Below are 27,789 nucleotides of genomic sequence, written 5' to 3'. Positions count from 1 at the left end.
TGGATGAACCCGTGGACTGGATACACCTTACAAGAGAAATTAGGTTTTACAGCTTACCCCATTCCCATACAGGGAAATAATGCCAGCCAGTTCTGATACACCAAGTCTCCTTAGAAAAAAAGGCTGCATATACCTTAATGCTGCTTGTAGCATGAAACCGGTCTCCACACTGAAGATGTCTCATGGTTACTTTCAGAAGTCTTGTGGGAACCAGCATGGATCTTAGTTATAATTGCTAAGATCATCAAACCTCAGGGCAGAAATCTTCTTCCATATCCCCCTGAGGAAAATAGTACGCACCGGTACCATTTAAAATAAAAAACTTCTTGATTGAAGAAACTAAAATAAACACCTCACTTTACCATGTCTTCCTAGTATAACACTGGCAAAGAGAATGACTGGGGGTGGAGGGGAAGGGGAGGGGCTATATATACAGCTCTGCTGTGGTGCTCTTTGCCACTTCCTGTTAGCAGGAGGTTAATATCCCATAAGTAAAGTTTAAAATCCGTGGACTCTTCATATCTTTGTAAAAGAAATAAGTATTTGGTCACCTACAAACAAGCAAGATTTCTGGCTCTCACAGACCTGTATCTTCTTCTTTAAGAGGCTCCTCTATCCTCCACTCATTACATGTATTAATGGCACCTGTTTGAACTTGTTATCAGTATAAAAGACACCTGTCCACAACCTCAAACAGTCACACTCCAAACGCCACTATGGTGAAGATCAAAGAGCTGTCGAAGGACACCAGAAACAAAATTGTAGACCTGCACCAGGCTGGGAAGACTGAATCTGCAATAGGCAAGCAGCTTGGTGTGAAGAAATCAACTGTGGGAGCAATAATTAGAAAATGAAAGACATACAAGACCACTGATAATCTCCCTCGATCTGGGGCTCCACGCAAGATCTCACCCCGTGGGGTCAAAATGATCACAAGAATGGTGAGCACACGGGGGGACCTAGTGAATGATCTGCAGAGAGCTGGGACCAACGTAAAAAAGACTACCATCAGTAACACACTACGCCGCCAGGGGAGTCAGATTCTGCAGTGCCAGACGTGTCCCCCTGCTTAATCCAGTACATATCTGGGCCCGTCTGAAGTATGCTAGAGAGCATTTGGATGATCAAGAAGCGGATTGGGAGAATGTCATATGGTCAGATGAAACCAAAGTAGAACTGTTTGGTAGAAACACAACTCGTCGTGTTTGGAGGAGAGAGAATGCTGAGTTGCAACCAAAGAACACCATACCTACTGTGAAGCATGGGGGTGGCAACATCATGCTTTGGGGCTGTTTCTCTGCAAAGGGAACAGGACGGCTGATCCATGTACATGAAAGAATGAATGGGGCCATGTATCGTGAGATTTTGAGTGCAAACCTCCTTCCATCAGCAAGGGCATTGAAGATGAAACGTGGCTGGGTCTTTCAGCATGACAATGATCCCAAACACACCGCCCTGGCAACGAAGGAGTGGCTTCGTAAGAAGCATTTCAAGGTCCTGGAGTGGCCTAGCCAGTCTCCAGATCTCAACCCCATAGAAAACCTTTGGAGGGAGTTGAAAGTCCGTGAGATGAACTTTTGATATTGACCAAATACTTATTTTCCACCATAGTTTGCAAATAAATTATTTCCCAATCAGACAATGTGAATGTCTGGATTTGTTTCCACATTTTGTCTCTCATAGTTGAGGTATACCTATGATGAAAATTACAGGCCTCTCTCATCTTCTTAAGTGGGAGAACTTGCACAATTGGTGGCTGACTAAATACTTTTTTGCCCCACTGTATATATATACATACACACACACACATACATTTACACACATATATATATATATATATATATATATATATACACACACACACACATAAATATATATATATATATATATATATATACATACACACATATATACACATACACATCTATACACACAGATATATACACATACACATCTATACACACACATATATACACACATATACATACACATGCACATATACACAGACATATCTATACATACACACATATATACACATAAGCATATACATACACACACATATACACACATACATTATACACATATATACATACGCCTATACACACATATATACACATATACACACATTCACATATACACATACACACACAGGCATATACCGATACGCATATATACACATACATATACACACATATATATACACATACGCATATACACACACACATGAAGGGGTCATGCACTACACACTCAGTGACACATGCAGGGGTCATGCACTACACACTCAGTGACACATACAGGGGTCATGCACTACACACTCAGTAACACATGCAGGGGTCATGCACTACACACTCAGTGACACATACAGGGGTCATGCACTACACACTCAGTAACACATACAGGGGTCATGCACTACACACTCAGTGACACATGCAGGGGTCATGCACTACACACTCAGTGACAAATACAGGGGTCATGCACTACACACTCAGTGACACATGCAGGGGTCATGCACTACACACTCAGTAACACATACAGGGGTCATGCACTACACACTCAGTGACACATGCAGGGATCAAGCTCTACACACTCAGTGACACATGCAGGGGTGAAGCTCTACACACTCAGTGACACATGCAGGGGTCATGCACTACACACTCAGTGACACATGCAGAGGTCATGCACTACACACTCACTGACACATGTAGGGGTCATGCACTACACACTCAGTGACACATACAGGAGTCATGCACTACACACTCAGTGACACATGCAGGAGTCATGCACTACACACTCAGTGACACATACAGGAGTCATGCACTACACACTCAGTGACACATGCAGGAGTCATGCACTACACACTACACACTCAGTGACACATGCAGGGATCATGCACTACACACTCAGTGACACATGCAGGGATCATGCACTACACACTCAGTGACACATACAGGGGTCATGCACTACACACTCAGTGACACATGCAGGAGTCATGCACTAGACACTCAGTGACACATACAGGGATCATGCACTACACACTCAGTGACACATACAGGGGTCATGCACTACACACTCAGTGACACATACAGGAGTCATGCACTACACACTCAGTGACACATACAGGGGTCATGCACTACACACTCAGTGACACATACAGGGGTCATGCACTACACACTCAGTGACACATACAGGGGTCATGCACTACACACTCAGTGACACATACAGGAGTCATGCACTACACACTCAGTGACACATACAGGGGTCATGCACTACACACTCAGTGACACATACAGGGGTCATGCACTACACACTCAGTGACACATACAGGAGTCATGCACTACACACTCAGTGACACATACAGGGGTCATGCACTACACACTCAGTGACACATACAGGAGTCATGCACTACACACTCAGTGACACATACAGGAGTCATGCACTACACACTCAGTGACACATACAGGGGTCATGCACTACACACTCAGTGACACATACAGGAGTCATGCACTACACACTCAGTGACACATACAGGGGTCATGCACTACACACTCAGTGACACATGCAGGAGTCATGCACTACACACTCAGTGACACATGCAGGGGTCATGCACTACACACTCAGTGACACATGCAGGAGTCATGCACTACACACTCAGTGACACATACAGGAGTCATGCACTACACACTCAGTGACACATACAGGGGTCATGCACTACACACTCAGTGACACATGCAGGAGTCATGCACTACACACTCAGTGACACATGCAGGGGTCATGCACTACACACTCAGTGACACATGCAGGGGTCATGCACTACACACTCAGTGACACATGCAGGGGTCATGCACTACACACTCAGTGACACATGCAGGGGTCATGCACTACACACTCAGTGACACATACCGAGGTCATGCACTACACTCAGTGACACATACCGGAGTCATGCACTACACACTCAGTGACACATACCGGGGTCATCACATCATACAGCTACCCCTACTCCTTACACCCCATTACCAGATTCCTTTCTCTCACCTCCTCCAGTTCTGCCCTCCGTTTCTCATCAGCCTCCATCCTCTCCTCCTCTTCATAGCTGTCTTTATCAAGTCTCTCCAGGTGGGGGAGGGTAATCAGAGTCTCCATCCTATAACCATCCTCCTCCTCACATGGATTCTCACGCAAAACCAGTGCACGCAGCCGGGACAGGGGGCGCAATTTCTTCACCTCTTGCAGACTTGACACCAGATTACCCCTGAGGAAGACAGATGCAAAATGAGTTGGAACTGAGTCTGGGGTATAGAAGATGACAAGCACCGAACACTTTGAGTTAGAAGAGGACATCCTCACATAACATATACACATATTACAGCTCAGAAATTCCCAAAGTCATTAGTCAAACCCTTCCCCTGGCAACAGCACGAGGAGCTCCCTGCTAGTGCACAAGCCACTAATTCTGCCTCCAAGTAAATGATGCAGCCAGATTATGCTGAAACAGTTCTTAAAATCACTGTCTTTATTGGATGCTGATGCTGATATACTAAGAGAGTGCGAAAGCAATGCTGATATACTAAGAGGGTGCGACTTCAATACTGATATACTAACAGGCTGTGACTGCGATGCTGATAGACTAACAGGCTGTGACTATGATCATGATATACTAACAGGGTGTGACTATGATGCTGATATACTAACAGGGTGCGACTACGATGCTGCTATACTAACAGGGTGAGACTGTGATGCTAATATACTAAGAGGGCGCAAATGCAATGCTGATATACTAAGAGGGTGCGAATGCAATGCTGATATACTAAGAGGGTGCGACTGCGATGCTTATATATTAACAGGGTGCAACTCTGATGCTGATATACTAACAGGGTGCGACTGTGATGCTGATAAAATAACAGGGTGCGACTACGATGCTGATATACTAACAGGTTGTGACTGCGATGCTGATATACTAACAGGCTGTGACTGCGATGCTGATATACTAAAAGTGTATGACTGCGATGCTGATATACTAACAGGGTGTTACTGCGATGATGATATACTAACAGGGTGTCACTGCGATGCTGATATACTAAAAGGGTGTGACCTCGATGCTGATATATGAACAGGGTGCGACTGCGATGCTGATATACTAAAAGGGTGTGACCTCGATGCTGATATATGAACAGGGTGTGACTGCGATGCTGATATACTAAAAGGATTCGACTGCGATGCAACTGTGATGATAATATACTAAAATGATGTGACTATGATACTGATATACTAACAGGGTGCAACTGCGATGCTGATATACTAAGAGGGTAAAACTGCAATGCTGATATACTAACAGGGTGTGACTACAATGCTGATATACTAAGAGGGTGAGACTACAATGCTGATATACTAAAAGGATTCGACTGCGATGCTGATAGACTAACGGGGCGACTGCGATGCGGATATACTAACAGTGTGTAACTGCAATGATAATATACTAACAGGGTACAACTGCGATGATATCCTAACAGAGTGCAACTGCGATGCTAATATACTAACAGGGTGCGACTGCGATACTGATATACTAAGAGGTTGAGATTACGATGCTGAAATACTTAAAGGATGCGACTGCGATGCTAATATACTAAAATAGTGCAACTGTGATGCTGAGATACTAACAGGGTTAAACTGTGATGCTGATATACTAACAGGGTGCGAATGCGATGCTAATATATTAACAGGATGCAACTGTGATGGTGATATACTAACAGGGTACGACTACTATGCTGATATACTAACAAGGTGAGACTGTGATGCTAATATACTAACAGGGTGCAACTGTGATGCTGATATAATAAAAGGGTGTGACTGCGATGCTGATATACTAAGAGGGCGTGACTGCAATGCTAATATACTAAGAGGGTGGGACTACAAAGCTGATATACTAAGAGGGTGGGACTGTGATGCTGATATACTAAGTAGGTGCGAATGCAATGCTGATATACTAAGAGGGTGCAAATGCAATGCTGATATACTAAGAGGGTGCAACTTCGATGCTGATATACTAACAGGCTGTGACTGCGATGCTGATATACTAACAGGATGTCACTAAGATGCTGATATACTAACAGGGTGTGACTACGATGTTGATATACTAACAGGGTGCGACTATGATGCTGATATACTAACAGGGTGCGACTACGATGCTGCTATACTAACAGGGTGAGACTGTGATGTTGATATACTAACAGGTTATGACTATGATGCTGATAAAATAACAGGGTTCAACTACAATGCTGATATACTAACAGGGTGCAACTGTGATGCTTATATATTAACAGGGTGCAACTCTGATGCTGATATACTAACAGGTTATGACTATGATGCTGATAAAATAACAGGGTGCAACTACAATGCTGATATACTAACAGGGTGCGACTGTGATGCTTATATATTAACAGGGTGCAACTCTGATGCTGATATACTAACAGGTTATGACTATGATGCTGATAAAATAACAGGGTGCAACTACAATGCTGATAAACTAACAGGGTGCGACTACGATGCTGATATACTAACAGGTTGTGACTGCGATGCTGATATACTAACAGGCTGTGAATACGATGCTGATATACTAAAAGGGTGTGACTGTGATGATGATATACTAACAGGGTGTCACTGCGATGCTGATATACTAACAGGGTGTGACCTCAATGCTGATGTATGAACAGGGTGTAACTGCGATGCTGATATACTAACAAGGCGTGACTACGATACTGATATACTAACAGGGTGCAACTGTGATGCTGATATACTAACAGGGTCAAACTGCGATACTGATATACTAACAGGGTGTGACTACAATGCTGATATACTAAGAGGGTGAGACTACGATGCTGATATACTAAAAGGATGCAATTGCGATGCTGATAGACTAACAGTGTGAAACTGCAATGATAATATACTAACAGTGTGCGACTGCGATGCTAATATATTAACAGGGTGCAACTGCAATTCTGATAAACTAACAGGGTGCTACTACGATGCTGATATACTAAGAGGTTGAGATTACGATGCTGAAATACTTAAAGGATGCGACTGCGATGCTAACATACTAACATAGTGCAACTGTGATGCTGATATACTAACAGGGTCAAACTGCGATGCTGATATACTAACAGGGTGCGAATGCGATGCCAATATATTAACAGGATGCAACTGTGATGGTAATATACTAACAGGGTACGACTACTATGCTGATATACTAACAGGGTGAGACTGCGATGCTAATATACTAACAGGGTGCAACTGTGATGCTGATATAATAAGAGGGTGTGACTGCGATGCTGATATACTAAGAGTGTGCGACTGCGATGCTAATATACTAAGAGGGTAAGACTGCGATGCTGATATACTAAGAGGGTGTGACTGCAATGCTAATATACTAAGAGGGTGGGACTACAATGCTGATATACTAAGAAGGTGGGACTGTGATGCTGATATACTAAGAAGGTGCAAATGCAATGCTGATATACTAAGAGGGTGGGACTGTGATGCTGATATACTAAGAAGGTGCAAATGCAATGCTGATATACTAAGAGGGTGCGAATGCAATGCTGATATACTAAGAGGGTGCAACTTCAATGCTGATATACTAATAGGCTGTGACTGCAATGCTGATATACTAGCAGGCTGTCATTAAGATGCTGATATACTAACAGGGTGTGACTACGATGTTGATATACTAACAGGGTGCGACTACAATGCTGATATACTAACAGGGTTGCGACTACGATGCTGCTATACTAACAGGGTGAGACTGTGATGCTGATATACTAAGAGGGTGCAAATGCAATGCTGATATACTAAGAGGGTGCGACTGTGATTCTTATATATTAACAGGGTGCAACTCTGATGCTGATATACTAACAGGTTATGACTATGATGCTGATAAAATAACAGGGTGCAACTACAATGCTGATATACTAACAGGGAGCGACTACGATGCTGATATACTAACAGGCTGTGACTGCGATGCTGATATACTAAAAGGGTGTGACTACGATACTGGTATACTAACAGGGTGCAACTGCAATGCTGATATACTAAGAGGGTACAACTGCGATGCTGATATACTAATAGGGTGTGACTACAATGCTGATATACTAAGAGGGTGGGACTGCGATGCTGATATACTAACAGGGTGCGAATGCGATGCTAATATATTAACAGGATGCAACTGTGATGGTGATATACTAACAGGGTACGACTACTATGCTGATATACTAACAGGGTGAGACTGCGATGCTAATATACTAACAGGGTGCAACTGTGATGCTGATATAATAAGAGGGTGCGACTGCGATGCTGATATACTAAGAGAGTGCGACTGCGATGCTAATATACTAAGAAGGTGCGAATGCAATGCTGATATACTAAGAGTGTGCGAATGCAATGCTGATATACTAAGAGGCTGTGACTGTGATGCTGATGTACTAACAGGCTGTGACTATAATGCTGATATACTAACAGGGTGTGACTACGATGCTGCTATACTAACAGGGTGAGACTGTGATGCTGATATACTAAGAGGGTGCAAATGCAATGCTGATATACTAAGAGGGTGCGACTGCAATGCTGATATACTAACAGGTTGTGACTATGATGCTAATAAACTAACAGGGTGCGACTACGATGCTGATATACTAACAGGGTGCAACTGTGATGCTGATAAACTAACAGGGTGCGACTACGATGCTGATATACTAACAGGTTGTGACTGCGATGCTGATATACTAACAGGCTGTGACTGCGATGATAATATACTAACAGGGTGTGACTGCGATGCTGATATACTAAAAGGATGCGACTGCTATGCTAACATACTAACAGGGTGCAACTGCGATGCTGATATACTAACAGGGTGTGACTGCGATGATGATATACTAACAGGGTGTCACTGCAATGCTGATATACTAAAAGGGTGTGACTGTAATGCTGATATATGAACAGGGTGCGACTGCGATGCTGATATACTAACAAGGTGTGACTGCGATGCTGATATACTAACAGGATGCAACTGCGATGCTGATATTCTAAAAGGATGCAACTGTTATGATATACTAAAAGGATGTGACTATGATACTGATATACTAACAGGGTGGAACTGCAATGCTGATACACTAACAGGGTGTGACTGCGATGCTGATATACTAAAAGGATGCGACTGCTATGCTAACATACTAACAGGGTGCAACTGCGTTGCTGATATACTATCAGAGTGTGACTGCGATGCTGATATACTAACAGGGTGCGACTGCGATGCTGATATACTAACAAGGTGTGACTGCGATGCTTATATACTAACAGGGTGCAACTGCGATGATGATATTCTAAAAAGATGCAACTGTGTTGATATACTAAAAGGATGTTACTATGATACTGGTATACTAACAGAGTACAACTGCGATTCTAATATACTAAGAGGGTGAGACTACGATGCTGATATATTAAAAGGATGCGACTGCAATGCTGATAGACTAACAGGGTGCGACTGCGATGCTGAGATACTAACAGGGTGTGACTGCGATGCTGATATACTAACAGGTTGTAACTGCAACGATGATATACTAACAGGGTGTAACTGCAATGATGATATACTAACAGGGTGTGACTGCAATGCTGATATACTAAAAGGATGCGACTGCTATGCTAACATACTAACAGGGTGCAACTGCGTTGCTGATATACTATCAGGGTGTGACTGTGATGCTGATATACTAACAGGGTGTGACTGCGATGCTGATATACTAACAGGGTGTGACTGCAATGCTGATATATGAACATGGTGCGACTGCGATGCTGATATACTAACAAGGTGTGACTGCGATGCTGATATACTAACAGGGTGTGACTACAATGCTGATATACTAAGAGGGTGAGACTACGATGCTGATATATTAAAAGGATGCGACTAAGATGCTGATAGACTAACAGGGTGCGACTGCGATGCTGAGATACTAACAGGGTGTGACTGCGATGCTGATATACTAACAGGGTGTGACTGCAATGATGATATACTAACAGGGTGTAACTGCAATGGTGATAAACTAACAGGGTGTGACTGCGATGCTGATATATGAACAGGGTGCGACTGCGATGCTGATATACTAACAGGGTGTGACTGCGATGCTGATATATGAACATGGTGCGACTGCGATGCTGATATACTAACAAGGTGTGACTGCGATGCTGATATACTAACAGGGTGTGACTACAATGCTGATATACTAACAGGGTGAGACTACGATGCTGATATATTAAAAGGATGCGACTAAGATGCTGATATACTAACATGGTGCAACTGTGATGCTGAGATACTAACAGGGTGTGACTGCAATGCTGATATACTAACAGGGTGTAACTGCAATGATGATATACTAACAGGGTGTAACTGCAATGATGATATACTAACAGGGTGCAACTGCGATGTTGATATCCTAAAAGGGTGCAACTGCAATAATGATATACTAACAGGGTGCGACTGCAATACTGATATACTAACAGTGTGCGACTGCAATGCTAATATATTAACAGGGTGCAACTGCAATGCTGATATACTAACAGGGTGCTACTACGATGCTAATAAACTAGGAGGTTGAGATTACGATGCTGATATACTCAAAGGATGCGACTGCGATGCTGATATACTAACATGGTGCAACTGTGATGCTGATATACTAACAGGGTGCGACTGCAATGCTAATATATTAACAGGATGCAACTGCGATGCTGATATACTAACAGGGTGCGACTACTATGCTGATATACTAACAGGGTGAACCTGCGATGCTGATATACTAACAGGGTACAACTGTGATGCTGATATAATAAGAGGGTGCGACTGCGATGCTGATATACTAAGAGAGTGCAACTGCGATTCTGATATACAAAGAGGGTGAGACTGCGATGCTGATATACTAAGAGGGTGGGACTGCAATGCTGATATACTAAGAGGGTGGGACTGCAATGCTGATATACTAAGAGGGTGGGACTGTGATGCTGATATACTAAGAGGGTGCAACTGAAATGCTGATATACTAAGAGGGTGGGACTGCAATGTTGATATACTTAGAGGGTGGGACTGTGATGCTGATATACTAAAAAGGTGCGACTGAAATGCCGATATACGAAGAGGGTGCAACTGAAATGCTGATATACTATGAGGGTGCAAATGCAATGCTGATATACTAAGAGGGTGTGAATGCAATGCTGATGTATTAAGAGGCTGTGACTGCGATGATGATATACTAACAGGCTGTGACTATGATGCTGATATACTAACAGGGTGTGACTACGATGCTGATATACTAACAGGGTGAGACTGTGATGCTGATATACTAAGAGGGTGCAAATGCAATGCTGATATACTAAGAGGGTGCGACTGCAATGCTTATATACTAACAGGGTGTGACTACGATGCTGATATACTAACAGGGTGCGACTGTGATGCTGATAAATTAACAGGATGCGACTACGATGCTAACATACTAACAGGGTGAAACTGCAATGCTTATATACTAAAAGGGTGTGACTGCGATGCTGATATATTAAAAGTGTGTGACTGCGATGCTGATATATTAAAAGTGTGTGACTGCGATGCTGATATACTAACAGGGTGTCACTGCGATGCTGATATATGAACAGGGTGCGACTGCGATGCTGATATACTAACAAGGTGTGACTGCAATGCTGATATACTAACAGCGTGCAACTGTGATGCTGATATACTAACAGGGTGCGACTGCGATGCTAATATATTAACTGGATGCAACTGTGATGATATACTAAAAGGATGTGACTACGATACTGATATATGAACAGGGTGCAACTGCGATGCTGATATACTAACAGGGTGTGACTGCGATGTTGATATACTAAAAGGATGCAACTGCTATGCTAACATACCAACAGGGTGCAACTGCGATGCTGATATACTAACAGGGTGTGACTGCGATGCTGATATACTAACAGGGTGTGACTGCGATGCTGATATATGAACAGGGTGTGACTGCGATGCTGATATACTAACAAGTTGTGACTGCGATGCTGATATACTAACAGGGTGCAACTGCAATGATGATATTCTAAAAGGATGCAACTGTGATGAGTTTTTGCCAATAATTAATTTTATGTTTTAATTTCAATTATTTTATCCCCCCCTTTTTTATCATATTATTTTATATCTTAGTTCTAGTTAAAAAAAATAAATTTTACGACCATGATTATGCATTTGATAAATATGTTAGCAGTAGAGGCCATTATCTCTGATGAAGCGCATGTACGCATGCGCAAACTGAGTCAGATAGGTGTTTACCTTTGCTTATTGAAGCCTGTATCCCAATAAACCTGTGGATATACTAAGAGACCCAGCGTGTTCTTTTTCCTCATTTAATATGTGATGATGATATACTAAAAAGATGTGACTACGATACTGATATACTAACAGGGTGCAACTGCGATGCTGATATACTAAGACGGTACAACTGCTATGCTGATATACTAACAGGCTGTGACCGCAATGCTGATATACTAAGAGGGTACCACTGCGATGCTGATATACTAACAGGGTGTGACTACAAAGCTGATATACTAAGAGGGTGAGACTACGATGCTGATATACTAAAAGGATGCGACTGCGATGCTGATAGACTAACATGGTGCGACTGCGATGCTGATATACTAATAGGGTGCAACTGCAATGATGATAAACTAACAGGGTGCAACTGCGATGATGATATTCTAACAGGGTGCAACTGCGATGATGATATACTAACATGGTGCAACTGTGATGCTGATATACTAACAGTGTGTGACTGCGATACTAATATATTAACAGGGTGCAACTGCGATGCTAATATATTAACAGGGTGCAACTGCAATGCTGATATACTAACAGGGTGCTACTATGATGCTGATATACTAAGAGGTTGAGATTACGATGCTGATATACTTAAAGGATGCAACTGCGATGCTGATATACTAACAGTGTGCGACTGCGATGCTAATATATTAACAGGGTGCAACTGCAATGCTGATATACTAACAGGGTGCTACTACGATGCTGATATACTAAGAGGTTGAGATTACGATGCTGATATACTTAAAGGATGCGACTGTGATGCTGATATACTAACAGGGTGCGACTACTATGCTAATATACTAACAGGGTGAGACTGCAATGCTGATATAATAAGAGGGTGCGACTGCGATACTGAAATACTAAGAGAGTGTGACTGCGATGCTAATATACTAAGCGAGTGTGACTGCGATTCTGATGTACTAAGAGGGTGAAACTGCGATGCTGATATACTAAGAGGGTGTGACTGCAATGCTGATATACTAGGAGGGTGGGACTGCAATGCTGATATGCTAAGAGGGTGGGACTGTGATGCTGATATACTAAGAAGGTGCGACTGAAATGCCGATATACTTAGAGGGTGCAACTGAAATGCTGATATAATAAGAGGGTGTGACTGTGATGCTGATATACTAAGAGGGTGTGACTGTGATGCTGATATACTAAGAGGGTGCAACTGCGATGCTCATATACTAAGAGGGTGTGCAACAGAAATGCTGATATCTCTGGGTTCTCCAGCCTTTCGTGTTCTTCCGTGTGTTCTCAAAAGAAAAGAAACAAAATGCACAACATAGTGTAACTCTGTAACCACTTATAGGAAAACTGATACACTTGTTTACGAGTGATTACTCACATTTGTTGGAGCTTAAACCAAGCTCAGGGAAATGCGCACACCCACTTTATACTGGTGGGAAAACAGTTACTCTCACGCAAATATGATAAAATCAGATATTTATTAAAATAAGTAAAAAGCGTCACAAATGCACCATAAACACCTTTGACAGAGGGCAAGTGAGCAATAATATATATGATATTACTCAAAAGAGCAGTCCCAAAACCTGGATGGTAATGGATGGAGAAGCAGAAACTTAACCACTAGATCATCCACCCTGCAATACCAGTAGGAATTGCTCCTCCCCCAGGTGTACAAGGAAATGTAGAGACACACTGGAGAGTCTAACGTTAACAGTTCCGACGTACGTTTCGCTGGATCAGTTTTTTCAAGGACTTGAAAAAGCTGATCCAGCAAAACGTACGTCGGAACTGTTAACGTTAGACTCTCCAGTGTGTCTCTACATTTCCTTGTACACCTGGGGGAGGAGCAATTCCTACTGGTATTGCAGGGTGGATGATCTAGTGGTTAAGTTTCTGCTTCTCCATCCATTACCATCCAGGTTTTGGGACTGCTCTTTTGAGTAATATCATATATATTATTGCTCACTTGCCCTCTGTCAAAGGTGTTGATGGTGCATTTGTGACGCTTTTTACTTATTTTAATAAATATCTGATTTTATCATATTTGCGTGAGAGTAACGGTTTTCCCACCAGTATAAAGTGGGTGTGCGCATTTCCCTGAGCTTGGTTTAAGCTCCAACAAATGTGAGTAATCACTCGTAAACAAGTGTATCAGTTTTCCAATAAGTGGTTACAGAGTTACACTATGTTGTGCATTTTGTTTCTTTTCTTTTGAGAACACACGGAGGAACATGAAAGGCTGGAGAACCCAGAGAGAACGAATATAGAGAACGAATATATCCTTACTTATGAACTTTTATTGTATGGTTTATCTATTTTATATCGTATGATTGTATTATCACATTTATTTCACATTTTTCTTTTTGTGATATTTTGGAATATTTATTTTATATAGAAATGCTGATATACTGAGAGAGTGTGACTGTGATGCTCATATACTAAGAGGGTGCGATTAAAATGCTGATATACTAACAGGTGGCAACTAACATTCTGATATACTAAGAGGGTCTAATGGCAGTTCTGATTTAATAAGAGGGTTCGACTGTAAAGCTAATATACAGTACTAAAGGGGTCGTGGCTGAAGCTCTTATTTTATAAGAGGATGCTACCGCAATGCTGATATGCAAAGAGGGTGCGATTGTGGCTCTGATATCCTAAAAGGGTTTATTTGTGGCTCTGTGATACTGAATATAGTGACTCTCTGTGATACTGAATATGGTGTCTCTCTGTGATACTGAATATGGTGTCTCTCTGTGATACTGAATATGGTGTCTCTCTGTGAAGTCTGGCTCTTTGTGAGATACCTGAGGTTGAGATACTGTAGTGCCTGAAGATTCTCTGACATCCCATCTAGGTTCTCCAGCTGGTTCTCTCTCAGATGAAGAGTTGTAAGATGGACGAGGGAGTCTAGACCCTCTAATCGGGTTATGTTATTCTGGGCCTGGAACAGTCAAAATGAGAGAGGGAGACTGCTAAAAAGAACATGAAAGACACCCTGGGACCGAGTGATAAGCAGTGTAGCGCAGAGTAAGAGAGACAACCTGGGACAAAGTGAGAGACAGACTGGGACTGAGGACCCTGTGGTGACATTTTATCACTGGAATATTCACCTAGCTGTTATTAAAATCCCTTCCCCCAGGTACACCTTTCTCTCTGAACTAAAGACACTCCCAATGGTATTTTTGAGTGGCATTTGATAAGCCACTCCCTTTTGAATTGGGGTATAAAATACTGTAACACCAGAACCTCTGTCTCTTTTTTCCTATCCTGCTCCTGCTAAAAAGATGAATGATGTTGGACACAGAGAATCTGGCTAAGTATTTCTAAGTATAATATTCTGTGTAGCAGTATTGCACAAATTGGGATTTTTTGTAGTAAGTTGCCCTGAATCTTAAATGTGGACTGTGTTGCTGTAAAATAGATTTATATATATATATATATATATATACCTGTAAATATTTATCTTATTATTAACATATATTGATTCCTAAATAAACTGTTTGGCAAATAATGGAGACCCTCTCATAGAGTTTATTTCACAATTTATCTGTGTTGGTTCTAGTGGTTTTACCATAGAGATTTAGTATATTATATTTAGTAGAAAGTAAAGATATTTTAAATTAATAAATAACCACAGACCCGATATTCAAAGCATCAACATTTTCTAAAAAAGGGGGTCGACCCGCGAAATGCCAGCAAGTGGCGATGTATCTCTCATAGGAGATAATGGGGAGCAATACATCAGCAAAACATTGCTGATATTGCCACTCGTCAGCACTTTTTGTGGCACTTTCTGTGGGCAGGGGGGCGTATTTGAAGTGTTCCTAAACAGGACACAGACACTGCGCTCACTGAAACCAAAAACTTCAAATAATGCCTGTGTGACTTTACTTCTATACCTACACTACCTGCCTCACACTGTAAAATCTCACCACTGAAAAGCTGGCAAGACAAACATGGCTGACACCCTACTGGTAACTTGTACTTCAGAGATTGGAATATATTGCACAGCTGGTGATTTATCCCAATCAAAGTACAGGCTACTCCCTCTGGAACACCCGGCTAATTCCCACAGAACACCTACATCTATGTCATAATCTGCGTCATACTCTAGCTATACCCCCCTGGAACGCACAGCTAACTCCCACAGAATGCCTACACCTATGTCATGTCTTCCCTATACTCCCCCTGGAATGCACAGCTAACTCCCACAGAATGCCTACACCTATGTCATGTCTTCCCTATACTCCCCTGGAACGCACAGCTAACTCCCACAGAATGCCTACACCTACGTCATACTCTAGCTATACTCCACCTGGAACGCACAGCTAACTCCCACAGAATGCCTACACCTACGTCATACTCTAGCTATACTCCCCCTGGAACGCACAGCTAACTCCCACAGAATGCCTACACCTATGTCATGTCTTCCCTATACCCCCCTGGAACGCACAGCTAACTCCCACAGAATGCCTACACCTACGTCATACTCTAGCTATACTCCACCTGGAACGCACAGCTAACTCCCACAGAATGCCTACACCTACGTCATACTCTAGCTATACTCCCCCTGGAACGCACAGCTAACTCCTACAGAACCCTACACCTATGTCATGAAGATGGGCCTCGCCATGAAGTGGAGCACCGCAGTTGGCGATCAAGTATGACCCGGAGTCAAGTTGGTGAGTATAAACATTGGGGTTTAGCATTAAGATTTTTTTGGGGTGGGCTTTTTCATTTTTAAGCTTAGTTTTTATTCCCTTTTAGTTTTTTTCTGAAGAGTTTTTATTAAATTCTAAAAGAGCTCTTTAGGGCAACGTCATACAATATATCCTTCTATGGGCAGTCTTTTTTAGAATAGGATTTGTTTTTAGCTTAGAATTTTTTGTAGGATGTTTCTTTAGAATAGGGTTTTTTAGTTTTTTTTAATTAAAAGCAAAAGCGCTAAATCCCTTTTTGGATAGGGATTTTTTTTAGGGTAGTTTTTAAATAAAAGGGAAAAAAATGTTAAGGTAATAGAGCTATGATTGCATTAGAGCAATGCCTTATCAGGGCAATTTTAAGATAATGTTTCTTTCCAATGGCATTGGGAGTGTACAATTCTATTCATTACTGTTGGGAAATTCACCACCTGGCCACCAAGAGGAGACAAAGACACCTCGGCCAGAGCTTTAGTATCCTCCCACTTCCCATACTCCCACAGTCATTGTTTGTCTCACAAGGATACAGGATAGGGTTCAAATCTTGCCCTCCGAGAGTCAGATTCCTTCTATCAAGACTCTCTTCAAACCCGGTGAAAAGAGAGGCATTCTTAAGTTGTGCAAAGGATCTCTCTTCCCTGGGAGTGATCGTTCCAGTCCCTCCTGCGGAACAAGGCTTAGGGATTTATTAAAACCTTTTTGTTGTTCCAAAGAAAGAAGGAACTTTCTGTCCTATTCTGGATCTAAAATGTCTGAACAAATTTTTAATGGTTCAGACCTCCAAAATGGAGACTATCAGATCCATTCTTCCTCCGGTCCAGGAGAGTCAGTTCATGAACACTATAGACCTGAAAGACGCATACCTTCCAATTCACAAAAAGCACTTTCAATTTCTGCGGTTTGCCTTCTAGACAAACACTTCCCGTTTGTAGCCCTTCCTTTTGATCTGGCTACAGCTCCCAGAATCTTTACAAAGGTGATGTGGGCTCTTTTAGAGGTAGCCAGGACACAGGGAATCACTGTGGCTCCATACCTGGACGATATCTTGATTCAGGCTTCATCTTTTCACTTGGCAAGATCTCACAGGGACTCTCTGTTGTCTCTTGTTCGCACTCACGGGTGGAAGATAAATCTGGCAAAGTGTTCCCTAGTTACCAATACCAGAGTTTGATTTTTGGGGACAAGATGGTCCAAACTTCTCTCTGCCAGTCTCTCCCTTCAATTCTCTGCACGTCCTTCCATGGCGCATTGCATGGAGGTAATTGATCTCATGGTAGCCACCATGGACATTATTCCTTTTGCTTGCTTCCATCTGAGACCTCTTCAACTATTTATGCTCAGACAATGGAACGGAGATCATTCGGATCTATCTCAGCGGATCGTCCTAGACAGCTACACAAGAGAATCTCTCTCTTGGTGGCTCTGTCAGGATCATCTGGTCCAAGGCATGTGCTTTGTGAGACTATCTTGGGAAATTGTAACTATGGAACACCTACATCTATGTCATAATCTGCGTCATACTCTAGCTATACCCCCCTGGAACGCACAGCTAACTCCCGCAGAATGCCTACACCTATGTCATGTCTTCCCTATACTCCCCCTGGAATGCACAGCTAACTCCCACAGAATGCCTACACCTATGTCATGTCTTCCCTATACTCCCCTGGAACGCACAGCTAACTCCCACAGAATGCCTACACCTACGTCATACTCTAGCTATACTCCACCTGGAACGCACAGCTAACTCCCACAGAATGCCTACACCTACGTCATACTCTAGCTATACTCCCCCTGGAACGCACAGCTAACTCCCACAGAATGCCTACACCTATGTCATGTCTTCCCTATACTCCCCTGGAACGCACAGCTAACTCCCACAGAATGCCTACACCTACGTCATACTCTAGCTATACTCCACCTGGAACGCACAGCTAACTCCCACAGAATGCCTACACCTACGTCATACTCTAGCTATACTCCACCTGGAACGCACAGCTAACTCCCACAGAATGCCTACACCTACGTCATACTCTAGCTATACTCCCCCTGGAACGCACAGCTAACTCCCTCAGAATGCCTACACCTATGTCATGTCTTCCCTATACTCCCCTGGAACGCACAGCTAACTCCCACAGAATGCCTACACCTATGTCATGTCTTCCCTATACTCCCCTGGAACGCACAGATAACTCCCACAGAACCCTACACCTATTTCATGTCTTCCCTATACTCCCCTGGAAAGCACAGCTCACTCCCACAGAATGCCTACACCTACGTCATACTCTAGCTATACTCCACCTGGAACGCACAGCTAACTCCCACAGAATGCCTACACCTACGTCATACTCTAGCTATACTCCCCCTGGAACGCACAGCTAACTCCCTCAGAATGCCTACACCTATGTCATGTCTTCCCTATACTCCCCTGGAACGCACAGCTAACTCCCACAGAATGCCTACACCTATGTCATGTCTTCCCTATACTCCCCTGGAACGCACAAATAACTCCTACAGAACCCTACACCTATGTCATGTCTTCCCTATACTCCCCTGGAACGCACAGCTCACTCCCACAGAATGCATACACCTACGTCATACTCTAGCTATACTCCCCCTGGAACGCACAGCTAACTCCCTCAGAATGCCTACACCTATGTCATGTCTTCCCTATACTCCCCTAGAACGCACAGCTAACTCCCACAGAATGCCTACACCTATGTCATGTCTTCCCTATACTCCCCCTGGAACGCACAGATAACTCCCACAGAATACCTACACCTATGTCATGTCTTCCCTATACTCCCCTGGAACGCACAGCTCACTCCCACAGAATGTATACACCTACGTCATACTCTAGCTATACTCCCCCTGGAATGCCCAGCTACATGCCACAAAATAAAATAATGTGTATTATACATGACAATGCATATCCTTTTTACATTGTATATAAATGCAATGCTACACTAAACTATTAACCCCTAATGCGCCCTTACCCCAGTGCAACTTAAGCCTTCTACATTATTAACCCCTAATCTGCCCTAACCTAATCACATAACCACCCCCAAAACTATTACCCCTAAACTGCTACAATCCCCCAAATTCAAACTACCCCTACACTTCTAAACTACCTAACAGCCGATCCCCCAACATCTAAGCTAATACCCCTAAGTTGCTCCCAAAAAATACAACCCCATTCCAAAAGTAACCCCCACCCACCCATAAAAAGCCTACTCTAAAAATTGCCATGATAAGGCATTGCCCTAAAGCAATCATAGCTCTAAACCTATCCTAAAAAAATCCCTAACCAAAAAGAAAGGTTGCCCTGATAAGAGCATTTTATAGGACATTGTCCTCAAGTTTTCAGCTCTTTTGCTTTTAATAAAAAAAATAAAAAACCCTATTCTAAAAAAAAAGAAAACATGCTATAAAAATCTTAAGCTAAAAATAACCCTATTAAAAAAAAAAATACTGCCCTTAGAAGGGCATTTTGTATGCCCTATACTAAAAAAATAACTAAAAGGTAAAAAAAAAACAACTAAGCTTAAAAATAAAAAAAGCCCACCCCAAAAAAATCCTAATGCTAAACCCCAAAGTTTATATTCACCAACCTGACTCTTGCTCCTATGTGATCGCCAACTGTGGTGCTCCTCTTCATAGTGGGGCCCATCTTCATCCTGGTGGTTGCAGGGGTCCTCTTCTATCTTCAATCACGGTGGCCATCTTCATCCATCTTCTGCCGCCACTCCGCTGAAGAAGTCCACCTGATGCGTCTTCTTATTTTCCTTTCTTGCCATCTTCGAATCTTCCGTCCCCAACATCCTCTTCATGCCGTCACCCACCGCACACTGAATTTTAAATGCTAGGTAGCCCCTTATATAGGGGTGCCCTTGCGTTCCTGTTGGCTGACTTTCAAAAACAAATTCAAATCAGCACATAGAATGAACGTTTTTGGCTGATTTGAAAATCAGCCAATAGGTATGCAAGCGTACCTCTATATAAAGTGGGTACCTCGCATTTAACCTTCAGTATGTGGCGGGTGACGGCATGAAGAGGAGGTTGGGGACGGAAGATCTGAAGATGACAAGAAAAGAAGATAAGAAGATGCATTGGGTGGAAGATGGATGCAGAGTGGTGGCAGAAGATGGATGAAGATGGACCACCACCCCCTGGGTGAGGACAGAAGAAGACTGCTGCCTCCATGAAGATGTGCCCCCACCAGGATGAAGATGGGCCTCGCCATGAAGAGGAGCACCGCAGTTAAGCTTAGTTTTTATTCCCTTTTAGTTTTTTTTCTGAAGAGTTTTTATTAAATTCTAAAAGAGCTCTTTAGGGCAACGTCATACAATATACCCTTCTATGGGCAGTCTTTTTTAGAATAGGATTTGTTTTTAGCTTAGAATTTTTTGTAGGATGTTTCTTTAGAATAGGGTTTTTTAGTTTTTTTTAATTAAAAGCAAAAGCGCTAAATCCCTTTTTGGATAGGGATTTTTTTAGGGTAGTTTTTAAATAAAAGGGAAAAAAATGTTAAGGTAATAGAGCTATGATTGCATTAGAGCAATGCCTTATCAGGGCAATTTTAAGATAATGTTTCTTTCCAATGGCATTGGGAGTGTACAATTCTATTCATTACTGTTGGGAAATTCACCACCTGGCCACCAAGAGGAGACAAAGACACCTCGGCCAGAGCTTTAGTATCCTCCCACTTCCCATACTCCCACAGTCATTGTTTGTCTCACAAGGATACAGGATAGTGATCGTTCCAGTCCCTCCTGCGGAACAAGGCTTAGGGTTTTATTAAAACCTTTTTGTTGTTCCAAAGAAAGAAGGAACTTTCTGTCATATTCTGGATCTAAAATGTCTGAACAAATTTTTAATGGTTCAGACCTCCAAAATGGAGACTATCAGATCCATTCTTCCTCCGGTCCAGGAGAGTCAGTTCATGAACACTATAGACCTGAAGGACGCATACCTTCCAATTCACAAAAAGCACTTTCAATTTCTGCGGTTTGCCTTCTAGACAAACACTTCCCGTTTGTAGCCCTTCCTTTTGGTCTGGCTACAGCTCCCAGAATCTTTACGAAGGTGATGTGGGCTCTTTTAGAGGTAGCCAGGACACAGGGAATCACTGTGGCTCCATACCTGGACGATATCTTGATTCAGGCTCCATCTTTTCACTTGGCAAGATCTCACAGGGACTCTCTGTTGTCTCTTCTTCGCACTCACGGGTGGAAGATAAATCTGGCCAAGTGTTCCCTAGTTACCAATACCAGAGTTTGTTTTTTGGGGACAAGATGGTCCAAACTTCTCTCTGCCAGTCTCTCCCTTCAATTCTCTGCACGTCCTTCCATGGCGCATTGCATGGAGGTAATTGATCTCATGGTAGCCACCATGGACATTATTCCTTTTGCTTGCTTCCATCTGAGACCTCTTCAACTATTTATGCTCAGACAATGGAACGTAGATCATTCGGATCTATCTCAGCGGATCGTCCTAGACAGCTACACGAGAGAATCTCTCTCTTGGTGGCTCTGTCAGGATCATCTGGTCCAAGGCATGTGCTTTGTGAGACTATCTTGGGAAATTGTGACTATGGATGCCAGCTTCTCAGGCTGGGGAGCAGTTTGGGGTCCCTTAAGAGCTCAGGGATCCTGGTTGTCGGAGGAATCCATTCTTCCCATAAATATTTTGGAGTTGAAAGCAATCTTCAATGCTCTGGTAGCGTAGCCTCAACTGCATTCTGTCCGATTTATCCGATTTCAATCGGAACAACATAAAAATCTGTAGCTTATATCAACCATCAGGGAGGAACAAGTCTGAGGCTGACTGCGTGGAGATTGAATACTTAGTCCTGTCTAAAAGAGGTTTTTCAGATAGGGTCATTGACACTCTGATCCAGGCTCGTAAGCCTGTGACACGTCGGATATATCATAAGGTCTGGCGCACCTATCTCTCCTGGTGCGAATCTCAAGGCTTCCCCTTGGCACAAGTTGAGAGTTCCTCAAATTCTACACTGTTACTCTAACACTGCGCTAACTGACCACTGATGCAGAGCCTAATAGCACCTAATGTGTATCTGGCTGTACTCTACACACTTGACTGATTTACACAATTAAAATACAAAGCAAGGTTCACAATAAAAATTTGTCTAAGTGAGCTGAACGTTAAGCACTCTTTGTTGCCTAGATGTACTCTCAGTGCCGTTCCTTATATCAATATCAGTATTGTCTATTAATCTCTACACATACATATCCGGCAAAAAACTATATTGTTTGAAACAGAGAGTAACACCTATTAGTGTCAATAATACCTATAGATAACACTGAAAAATGACAATCACAAACACACTATTGTAAATCAATTACAAGTGATACACGATAATATAAAAACTGACACAAAGTACTATAGCATTGAAAAATGCTACCTATCTCACCTCGATGTCCCCAGGAGTATGGTAAAATCTATTCTGTGTTCTGGTGCCTAAATATGACTCCTCCTGACTCTGTTGCTGAGAGCGGTGCTGCTTTACTGATCGTTGGACGCTGAAGAGCGCCCAAACAACTGATAGCTGTGAACACAAGAAAAGAACAGAGCGCAACCGCGACTCAAGGTAAAAGTTTTATTACTTATTTGAGCGCTAAAAACAAATTGCACTTACAAGAAGTTAGCAATATTTGAGCCTTTAGGTATAATAATCCACTGGACCACTCTCCTCCAAGTTAACCTTCCACGCCGGAATCGGATATGGCGTCTCCGGGAAGTCCGCAGGCTTAGAAATCAATACCTCAATAGTAAACGGTAAAAAAGTACTTGTAAAAGCAATCGGCATTAATGTCTTTCAACAGTGTCCCTTTGTGTAGTCTACGCGTTTCGTCCTCATTGATCGGGACTTTCTCAAGACTCAGGGTTTAATGTCCTTGTTCGCGGGGATCCTCTTTTTAAAAACTCCAACTGCGTTCCTATTGGTTAGACTATGGACCAATCGCGAGCGCCAATCTGACACACCTACTTTCAATCCATATCTCGCAAAAGCGGTGAGTCAGACTGGACTCGTCGGTCTCCAGTCTAATTTTCATTCTCATTCCGAACAACCAGTATATCAAATATATATATAACTATTAGATCTTGTGAAAAAAAAGGGGTATGAAAAAGTTATAAAAAAGTTATATAAAAAACACAAACCAACATTTAAACTCAAACTAGTCATAATATTCTACTAACACCTAACGATCATAAGGCTTCTACCTAAGATGCACATAGCTGACAGTTCTTGAAGAGATATTTTTTTATTATCTTAAAGGGATATTATCATTTTCATAAAAGGATATTAACCTTGCCTTCTCCTATCTACTACCTTCTAAACCTGATAATGATGATGTACCAACACCAATCTTAAAATATAAGCGATATGTGTTTGCCCTTAACTATTTAAAAGAGTTTTAATTGATATAAAAAATATTAAAAAACATTGGTTTGCATTTTAAAAATATAATAGTAAATATCATTTTTATTAAAAAATTAGTTCATACTGATTATTTAAAAAATTAAAACATTACTACTTCCATGTATTTTTTCTACACTTATAGGAATTATTGAATTATTAAAATTAAATCATGAATGCTTGGAGATCTAAATCTATATTTAACCCTTTTGGGGCCAAGCAGTCTAAAGATTGAATCCACTTTGTTTCTTTTTTTCTCAGTTCTGTTAATCTCTGATGAGGGTTAGTGGACACAGATACTGTTTCTAAGATGCTGATTTTGAGGCTACTAGGGTCATTGTTGTGAAACACCCGAAAGTGATCGGACACACTATGTGTCTTCAAGCCTAATTCTATGTTATGAATGTGCTCATAGCATCTACGTTTCACCTTCCTTTTTGTCCTCCCTACATAGACACACCCACATTTGCACGTTAAGCTGTATACTACATATGTGGATTGGCAGGTACCTCGTGAAGTAATGGAAAATACTTTTGAATGACTCGTATCCTCAATGGAGTCCCTGTTCCAAATTAAGGGGCACATGCAACATTTTTTTCGACCACATTTAAAGGTCCCTGGTTTCCCTTTGACCCATTTGTCTAATGTACCTAGGCCACTATGTTTATTACATTCTAATATAGGCAATTTGGAAGGGGCTAGGATATTCTTGAGGTTCCTATTTTTCTTATAAACAATACTGGGTTTGTCTTTAATTGCATCCTTAAGTAGGGGGTCTGCCTGTAGAATCCCCCAATGTTTATTCAGGATTCTTTTAAAGAAACCGGCACCTTCATTATACGTGGTTATAAACCTGATTGTATTCTGCTCAGACCCTTCACTAGTTGTTATCTCTTTTGGGCATAACAGTGCATCTCTACTGCACATTGTATTTCTATTTCTTGCTTCCATTATCAGATTTTTATCATACTCCTTCTCTAAAAACTTCTTTTCTAGCACATCAGCTTCCCTACTAAAATCCTCCATTTTGGTGCAGTTTCTTCGTACCCTACGAAACTGCCCGTAAGGGATATTTTGTATCCATGATCTCTTATGGCCACTGTTGGCATTTAAGAATCCATTACTATCAGTGGGTTTGCGGAAATTTTTAACCATTACAGTGTTTGGAGTACCTTCACTAAAAAATTCCACATCCAAGAATTCAATGCTAACTTTTGACATTTTACTAGTGAATGATAAATTAAACATATTGGTATTTATGTAATTGATAAATTCTGTAGCCAATAGTTCTCCTCCTTGCCAGATAATAATGATATCGTCAATGTATCTCAGATACTTGACGATATAATTTGCATAGGGATTATTGTTCCATATTTTCTCATCCTCAAACTGGGCCATGTAAATATTGGCATAAGAGGGCACCATTGGAGTACCCATGGCTGTCCCTTGGGTTTGTCTGTAGAATTTACCCTGGAAATTAAAGTAATTCTTACTTAATATAAAGTCTATCACTTTGATTAAAAACTCCAGATGTTTATTAGAAATACCACTATTTGCACCCACAATATTAAAAGCTTCTATTCCTTCCTTGTGGGGAATACTAGTATACAAAGATGATACGTCGCATGTTATCCACACATAATTTTCTTTCCATATTAAACCTTCTAACTGTGTGATAACATCCAACGTATCCTTAATGTAAGATTTGATCTTTTTCACAATTGGCTGCATATAAAAATCAATATAGGTCGATAGATTGCTGGTGATGGACTCTACCCCTGAAATGATGGGGCGACCAGGGGGGTTACTGGGGTCTTTATGCAGTTTGGGAATATGATAAAAGACAGGTATTTTCGGATGGGGATTATATATAAATCCAAATTCATCATTGTTCAGGATTGATTCATTTTTAGCTTCACTCAAGATTTTTAATAGCTGTTTATTGTATTCAATTGTGGGATCTCTACATAATTTTTCATAAGTTTGTGTATCTCCCAAAAGTCTAAAAGCTTCATTTAAATAGGGTAGGGTACGAAGAAACTGCACCAAAATGGAGGATTTTAGTAGGGAAGCTGATGTGCTAGAAAAGAAGTTTTTAGAGAAGGAGTATGATAAAAATCTGATAATGGAAGCAAGAAATAGAAATACAATGTGCAGTAGAGATGCACTGTTATGCCCAAAAGAGATAACAACTAGTGAAGGGTCTGAGCAGAATACAATCAGGTTTATAACCACGTATAATGAAGGTGCTGGTTTCTTTAAAAGAATCCTGAATAAACATTGGGGGATTCTACAGGCAGACCCCCTACTTAAGGATGCAATTAAAGACAAACCCAGTATTGTTTATAAGAAAAATAGGAACCTCAAGAATATCCTAGCCCCTTCCAAATTGCCTATATTAGAATGTAATAAACATAGTGGCCTAGGTACATTAGACAAATGGGTCAAAGGGAAACCAGGGACCTTTAAATGTGGTCGAAAAAAATGTTGCATGTGCCCCTTAATTTGGAACAGGGACTCCATTGAGGATACGAGTCATTCAAAAGTATTTTCCATTACTTCACGAGGTACCTGCCAATCCACATATGTAGTATACAGCTTAACGTGCAAATGTGGGTGTGTCTATGTAGGGAGGACAAAAAGGAAGGTGAAACGTAGATGCTATGAGCACATTCATAACATAGAATTAGGCTTGAAGACACATAGTGTGTCCGATCACTTTCGGGTGTTTCACAACAATGACCCTAGTAGCCTCAAAATCAGCATCTTAGAAACAGTATCTGTGTCCACTAACCCTCATCAGAGATTAACAGAACTGAGAAAAAAAGAAACAAAGTGGATTCAATCTTTAGACTGCTTGGCCCCAAAAGGGTTAAATATAGATTTAGATCTCCAAGCATTCATGATTTAATTTTAATAATTCAATAATTCCTATAAGTGTAGAAAAAATACATGGAAGTAGTAATGTTTTAATTTTTTAAATAATCAGTATGAACTAATTTTTTAATAAAAATGATATTTACTATTATATTTTTAAAATGCAAACCAATGTTTTTTTAATATTTTTTATATCAATTAAAACTCTTTTAAATAGTTAAGGGCAAACACATATCGCTTATATTTTAAGATTGGTGTTGGTACATCATCATTATCAGGTTTAGAAGGTAGTAGATAGGAGAAGGCAAGGTTAATATCCTTTTATGAAAATGATAATATCCCTTTAAGATAATAAAAAAATATCTCTTCAAGAACTGTCAGCTATGTGCATCTTAGGTAGAAGC

At 41.5% G+C, this 27,789-nt stretch overlaps 1 protein-coding gene across 1 annotated transcript in view; it reads right to left on the bottom strand.

Moving 5' to 3' along the window:
* The window catches only part of LOC128640593 (leucine-rich repeat-containing protein 23-like), a 126,473-nt gene that overhangs the window by 21,965 nt on the left and 76,719 nt on the right, over positions 1-27,789 (bottom strand). The window contains exons 4-5 of the mRNA XM_053693064.1: positions 15,175-15,311; positions 4,033-4,249 (exon numbers count right to left, since the gene is read on the bottom strand). Of these exons, the coding sequence (XP_053549039.1) occupies positions 4,033-4,249; positions 15,175-15,311 (354 nt within the window). The remainder of the gene's footprint in view (positions 1-4,032; positions 4,250-15,174; positions 15,312-27,789) is intronic.

Source organism: Bombina bombina, chromosome 9 (assembly GCF_027579735.1).
Source record: "Bombina bombina isolate aBomBom1 chromosome 9, aBomBom1.pri, whole genome shotgun sequence".
Lineage (NCBI taxonomy): Eukaryota > Metazoa > Chordata > Amphibia > Anura > Bombinatoridae > Bombina > Bombina bombina.
The sequence above is the reverse complement of the archived record's forward strand: the minus strand, read 5'-3'. Positions and strand labels throughout refer to the sequence as shown.